We start from the raw sequence: 7,500 nt of genomic DNA on the forward strand, positions 1-7,500 counted from the left end.
AAATTAAACCTAAATTGGTGCATTAAACTCTTACCAAATCATTTCAAAAGTGTAGCAATCTTGTAAACGAAGGTTTGTTTACTCAATTCCAAAGACATAAACGTCTATGCTGGATTAGCCATTGTATTTGCTTTTTTGATGTCATTATAAATGAATAAAAAATGAACCTATTTTTTCCAAAAACAATACAATCTCTCTCCTTCAATAGTTAATATAGTGTTGAATTACTCTCAATTAAATATAGGGTTGACATGATTTATAAATCATTGCATTCTTTTTTATTCACATTTTAGCATAACTTTTTGGAATTTGGGTCTTAACTTACATGTTGTTTGTTTTTTTTAATTCAATTTTAGCATTGCATGCTGGTCTGTTTCTTGCATTCTGTCTAATACTCCCAACACAGAACAGCCCACAAATATTTGGCAGAGCAATTTTTATGCAAATAATTCTGTATCTTGAATTTCAAAGCAGCATTTCTAACATTAACATAGCTGTTTTGTAGATACCTCATGTAATATTTCAGCATTTCTAACATTAACATAGCTGTTTTGTGGATGTCTCATGTAATATTTCTGAGCATTTATAACATTAACATAGCTGTTTTGTGGATGCCTCATGTAATATTTCTGAGCATTTATAACATTAACATAGCTGTTTTGTGGATGCCTCATATATTTCAGCATTTATAACATTAACATAGCTGTTTTGTGGATGCCTCATGTAATATGTCTGAGCCAGCTGGTTCTACAAAAGAAGCACAAATGCTCTTGGATGGAAACATGACTGTGTGGACGTAGGCCGTTGGCACACCAGCTTCCTGCACCGTCTCTAATGACTTGCTCCTTCACTGCAGCTTGGTGTGGTTGTACTTCAATCAGCAGGAGTGTGTTTCCCAAAACCATAATAATAATAATAATAATAATAATAATAATAATAATAATAATAATAAGCTTTATTTGTATAGCACCTTTCATACACAGAATGCAGCTCAAAGTGCTTTACATTTGGAGCATGTAACACAATAGTAATAATTGCTAGTTAGCAGTTAGCAGCTTTAGGTTGTAGGAGCTACTTTAATCAGCAGGGGGGTAGGCTACTTTAATCAGCTCCTTTAATCAGCTACTTTGATCAGCTACTTTAATCAGCTACTTTAATCAGCAGGGGGGTGGTACCCAACATTTGGCAATGTAAATGTAATTTCCCATTGCCAACCAACTAAGTTGCTAACAGGTTAGCAACTATGGTTCTGGGAAACACACCCCAGGCAGGTCGTGTGCCACTTTGCCCCAGTGCTCCTGAGTGTGGCTTCTACAGTGTGCCAGTCCCATCATCTAGCCCAGCGGTTCCCAACCTGGGGTCCGCGGACCCCACTAGGGGGCGCCAGAGACTGCACAATCCACACAATGTTGCCTGGGCTGAGGTTATATATATATATATATTAGGGCTGTCAATCGATTAAATTAATCTAATTAATTACATACTCTGTGATTAATTAATCTAAATTAATCACATATATGATTTTTGCTGTGAAAGTATTTTAAATATTTAAATTCAAATGAATCATTGAATAATCAGCATTAGTGACATTAAAGTTAAAAAACTCTTTTATTATTATTTTAATAATGCCCATAATCTATGATATGACCTAATATGCTGAGGAAATCAATTCAAAAGTGCTTCGGGAAGAAGTTTTTTTTATCACATACATTGCAGAGGACTTTTTTTTAATCAACACTTTATTTTTAGCCTATCAACACTATCAAGCCGTTTTTGAAAACTAAATGTTCCAATCAATGATCTAGGCAGCACATTTTCTTCTCTCTCCTTCATTTTACAGTCTAATGGTTACTGACTACAACGGCTCGGGGTCAAAGGTCATACAGAATTAATCTGCGTTATTTTTTGTCAAATTAATTAATCGAAATTAATCAGTTATTTTGACAGCCCTAGTATATATATATATATATTATATATTTTATATATATTATTATATAGAGATTGCAGGGGGTCCGCACAATGTTGCCTGGGCTGAGGTTGCAAGGTTACCAAAATTATATTTACGCACATTAAATGTATAAAATCCCAATAACACACCCAATTGGATAATCAAAATTCTGTATAATCCAAAATGTATTTGTTCCACATTTAAATTCATGTAGCTCTTTATTACCTCTGACCTCTGAACGTTTGTAATTAATCACTTTATTCTTTTTGTGTGTGTATGCGGGTAGGAGTTCGGGGACACAGGGAAGGAGGCCTTCAAGGAGAAAAGGTTGAAAACACTGATCTAGCCTGTCCAGCTCTGCAGCTTTGCACTGATCTAGCATCTAGCCTGTCCAGCTCTGCAGCTTTGGGAAACACTGATCTAGCATCTAGCCTGTCCAGCTCTGCAGCTTTGCACTGATCTAGCATCTAGCCTGTCCAGCTCTGCAGCTTTGCACAGCTCTGCAGCTTTGCACTGATCTAGCATCTAGCCTGCCCAGCTCTGTAGCTTTGCACTGATCTAGCATCTAGCCTGTCCAGCTCTGCAGCTTTGCACTGATCTAGCCTGTCCAGCTCTGGGGGTAATTGACATAGGCAATCCTTAAACTCAAGAAGATCCTTGGCCAATGAAACATGGCCACTACCTATTTAAGTTCTAGATCTTTACAGTAGAATTCTGGAATGACTTGTAAAAATATTTTACTGTGTAGGCCTATATTATACAGCAAATATCTAGCCCCAGAAGTCAGATCTGAAGTGGCTCCACGTCTAAATCAAACCTTAGGGGGTGAAGATTAGGCTATATCAGTGTTTTTCAACCACTGTGCCGGGGCACACTAGTGTGCCGTGAGAGATCATCAGGTGTGCCGCAGAAAATTACCCAAATGTCACTCACTGGTCCAGAAAAGCAACTGTTGCATCAAAGAATTTATAACCACATGCTCTCATTGATTGTATGATTGCACTATTTGTGGTATGCAGGCATTGTACAACGGCCCCCCATGTCCAGTATTCACAGAATCATCACATATCCAGTTCATAACAACAATTAAATTAGATATAGTAACCTACAAATGAAACAGAGAGCGCTTGTTTTATTGAGCAGGTCTGGCATAGAAGCCATAATAAGGCCACATCTGTGTATTCTTTGAAATTTTAGGCTATGGTATGTTTATTTTTTCTTCACACAGGATGTTAGTGTGCCCTGGGACATTTTAAGTGTCAAAAGTGTGCCGTGGCACAAAAAAGGTTGAAAAACACTGGGCTATATGGTGAAACTTTCATGCTTTAGTCATTAAATGCACAATTGTTTTGCTCATCGGCCTGACTGTCACCGCTGACTGATTGTCATTGTAGTGGATATCGGTTTCTATTTCTGTTTTTCTTATTGTTTTTTTTCCCATCAGTCTTTTTAAAACGCTGATAACAGTCAGATGTTCCGCTTTTACAAAACAGGGTCAACCAAAGACGCAAGTCAGCACAGAATGTTGTTTCGCTCTTCACCTACCGGAGAGAGAGAAGACAGCCGCGAGCGCAGCTAGCCGACCGGTCTGCATCTCACCATATCCGCGCTCTTCAGTGTAAGCTACCTCGCCGGTCTTCCGTTAGTGGTGTCGTTCTCCTCAGTGTCGGCCTGTGACCGAGCGGCGCTTCTCTAACGGAAAACACTGACAGCGCGAGTCCCGTGTTCCACACGGCGGAAGTACTGCAGACTTTGAAGAGTCTGTGACACCACTTTCTGGATGGTTGCGCCCCAGCACGCATGTGCGCAGGTTTCTCAAACTGGCGAGCCCTTGGGCTGGTACAGGTAGGAGAGTACCGCCTCGCGTGTGTGACTCCGGTTAACACATGCCCAGTGATTAAAAACGTGCTTTGACCAGCGTGTGTCCTCTGGTTAACACATGCCCAAAACCGTGTTTTGACCCTAAGTGCAGCAAAAGTATGAATCAGAACGATCTTCAGCTATCATGCGAAAGTGTGAACTGGGTGTCATTTCGACATCCGCCCACAGGAAACCACCCACAAGTGGGTGCTTGCATCTTCACCCAGACAGACCGGTTTCACACATAATGTACGCCAGTTCTAACAGGGTTGCAATAGCCACTGTAGACTTTAAGACGCTGTACTTCACACATACATTCATTTTACAGCACTGATGAGGAATCCCCTTTGCACTGGATGTAGTGACTATGAACAAAAAACCTTCTTTAGCTTGTTTTGTTTTATAGATAGATACTATTGTAATGGGTTTTATAGATATATACTATTGTAATGGGTTTTATAGATAGATACTATTGTAATGGGTTTTATAGATAGCCAGACAATGGCACTACAACCCACTACACAAGAGGGCAGTACTCACACACACACACACCCACACAGGAAGGCTCACACACACAAACACACACACATAGGATGGCTCACACACACAGGATGGTGGTATAAAAAGGTCTTTATTTGCATGTCTCCATAAGCAGCAGGGTAAGTGCGGTTGTCAGAGGCATGTGGTGGCATGTGTGAGAATATGGCGGCATGGTGACACACGGATGCATTACAATACAGTTAGGCTCTCTTTAGAGCACGCACACACACACACACATACACGCACGCACGCACACACACACGCACGCAAGCACATGCGCACACACACACACACACACACACACACACACACACACATACACAAAAAAACACACACGCACATACACAAAAAAACACACACGCACACACACACACACAGGAAACAAATGAGTGGCATGACTGGTGTGAGTGGCAGCTCAGACAATAAAGGGGAGAGAGAGAGATGTGAGGAAAGAGAGATGTGAGGAAAGAGAGAATGTGAGGAAAGAGAGAGAGATGTGAGGAAAGATGGAGAGATGTGAGGAAAGAGAGAGAGAGAGATGTGAGGAAAGAGAGAGATGTGAGGAAAGATGGAGAGATGTGAGGAAAGAGAGATGTGAGGAAAGAGAGAGAGAGATGTGAGGAAAGAGAGAGATGTGAGGAAAGAGAGAATGTGAGGAAAGAGAGAGAGATGTGAGGAAAGATGGAGAGATGTGAGGAAAGAGAGAATGTGAGGAAAGAGAGAGAGAGAGAGAGATGTGAGGAAAGATGGAGAGATGTGAGGAAAGAGAGAGAGATGTGAGGAAAGAGAGAGAGGTGAGGAAAGAGAGAGATGTGAAGAAAGAGATAGAGAGATGTGAGGAAAGAGAGAGAGAGAGATGTGAGGAAAGAGAGAGAGAGAGATGTGAGGAAAGAGAGAGATGTGAGGAAAGATGGAGAGAGAAAAAGAGAGAGGGAGGTGGAGGTGTGTGTGTGTGTGGGGGGGGGGGGTGTTGGTGATCAAAAAGTGCCTGAGTCCAGATTCTATAAGAATTATAAAGGGACAATTGTAGCCTCAATATGAGGCATGTTGAAACGCTGTCACACACACACTCACGCACGCGTACATACACACACACACACACTCACGCACGCGTACACACGTACACACGTACACACACACACAGATAGGTAATATGGCTAAAAAAAATCAAATCTGGGTTTTCTGAAGGGAACTAGCGATTAACATTTCAGCATCAGTCTGTACAATCTAACCAGGTAACCCATTATACTGGCCATTACGCTAACCAGGTAACCCATTATACTAGCCTTTATGCTAACCAGGTAGCCCATTATACTAGCCTTTATGCTAACCAGGTAGCCCATTATACTAGCCTTTATGCTAACCAGGTAGCCCATTATACTAGCCTTTATGCTAACCAGGTAGCCCATTATACTAGCCTTTATGCTAACCAGGTAGCCCATTATAACCAGGTAGCCCATTATACTAGCCTTTATGCTAACCAGGTAGCCCATTATACTAGCCTTTATGCTAACCAGGTAGCCCATTATACTAGCCTTTATGCTAACCAGGTAGCCCATTATACTGGCCATTACTCAGGCAGGCAACCAGCAAACAGGTGGATGAGCTCAGCTGAGATAAAACACACACACTGAATATGTGCTCAGTACACAAGCAAGCCACGTGATTGGACAGAGACAGAGGCTCAGAACACAAGCAAGACACGTGATTGGACAGAGACAGAGGCTCAGAACACAAGCAAGACACGTGATTGGACAGAGACAGAGGCTCAGAACACGAGCAAGACACGTGATTGGACAGGCTCAAGTCCTAACTGAGAGGATCTCTCTCTCTCTCGCTCTCACACATGTGTAGCCATTCTTTAACAGAGATGATGGACCAGGGAAGGTGTGTGTGTGTGTGTGTGTGTGAGAGAGAGAGAGAGAGAGAGAGAGAGGGAGTGTGTGTGTGTCTGCATCCTTTCTCTACCAGAGAGGATGGACCAGCTGTGTGTATCTGTGTGTATCTGTGTGTGTGTGTGTGAGAGACAGAGAGAGTGTGTGTGTGTGTGTCTGCATCATTTCTTTACCAGAGAGGATGGACCAGGTGTGTGTGTGTGTGTGTATCTGTGTGTGTGTGTGCATCCTTTCTTTACCAGACAGGATGGACCAGGTTTGTGTGTGTGTGTGTGAGAGAGTGAGAGAGAGAGAGAGAGAGAGAGAGAGAGAGAGAGAGAGTGAGTGTCTGCATCATTTCTCTACCAGAGAGGAAGGACCAGGTGTGTGTGTGTGTGTGTGTGTGTGTCGGGAGGGGCAGAGCATGACAGACACAAACTCAAGAACAAAGGAAAAGTAAAAATATATCTTTCTGTAAAGGGCTCATGTTTCCAGCTCATGTTTCCAGCTCATCCTCCCACTCCTTCATCTGTTTCCAGTTCATCCCTTCATTGTTCACTCCTTCATCTGTTTTCAGTTCATCTTTCTGTTGTTCACACCTTCATCTGTTTTCAGTTCATCCCTCCATTGTTCACTCCTTCATCTGTTTTCAGTTCATCCCTCCTTTTCTCAGACACACACGTCTCTGACTCCTTCATCCTCCTCTGTCTCTCCTCTCTTCCTCTCCTTCTTCTCCCACTCCCTCTCTCTCTCTCCTCTCTTCCTCTCCTCCTTCTCCCACTCCCTCTCTCCTCTCCTAAGCTCCTCCTCCTCCTGAGAGGCCACTCCCCCTCCCGACGCCTCCTCAGCCGAGTACACGCCCGAGTCTCCGCTGCCATGGCGATCATGGTGCACGCCCTCCGGCTCTGGCCACGCCTCCTCTGTCTCCTCGGTCGCCGGGACGACCACCACCTCAGGGCACACGTCCAGTCGGCCAATCACAAGCTCCGACTCCGACTCCGGGGAGAGGAGGCGGGGCCTGTCAGACGATGTGTCCTTCAGATACTAGAGGGAGAGAGAGGGGGATAAAGAGAAAGAGAGAGGGAGAGAGAGAGGGATACAGAGAAAGAGCAAGAGAGAGAGGGGGGGATAGAGGGATACAGAATACAGACACAGACAGAGAAGAATGAAAGAGTTACTTTTTTCTTTAATTTGTTTATTGTTTTTCCAAGTACAAATATAAACAAACATGATACTGAAATGTGGTATATATATGTTTGGTGTCCACGTGCGCCCCCC

At 43.0% G+C, this 7,500-nt stretch overlaps 2 protein-coding genes across 3 annotated transcripts in view; both read right to left on the reverse strand.

The window, feature by feature from the left end:
• LOC143100019 (interferon alpha/beta receptor 1-like) overlaps positions 1-3,974 on the reverse strand; it is a 12,784-nt gene extending 8,810 nt beyond the window's left edge. For both annotated transcript variants that reach the window (XM_076262953.1, XM_076262954.1), the window contains exon 1: positions 3,494-3,974. The gene's annotated coding sequence lies outside the window, so the exon portion shown is untranslated. The remainder of the gene's footprint in view (positions 1-3,493) is intronic.
• Positions 3,975-4,403: 429 nt separating this feature from the next.
• Positions 4,404-7,500, reverse strand: part of LOC143100020 (interferon alpha/beta receptor 1b-like) — a 27,947-nt gene continuing 24,850 nt past the window's right edge. The window contains exon 7 of the mRNA XM_076262955.1: positions 4,404-7,266. Coding sequence (XP_076119070.1) covers positions 6,892-7,266 — 375 coding nt within the window. The 3' untranslated portion in view covers positions 4,404-6,891. The remainder of the gene's footprint in view (positions 7,267-7,500) is intronic.

The sequence above is a fragment of the Alosa pseudoharengus genome, unplaced genomic scaffold (assembly GCF_046254945.1).
Source record: "Alosa pseudoharengus isolate Yale_2024_CS ecotype anadromous, Long Island Sound unplaced genomic scaffold, YU_APseudo_1.1 YU_APseudo_1.1_scf_3, whole genome shotgun sequence".
In the NCBI taxonomy this organism is placed as follows: Eukaryota; Metazoa; Chordata; class Actinopteri; order Clupeiformes; family Clupeidae; genus Alosa; species Alosa pseudoharengus.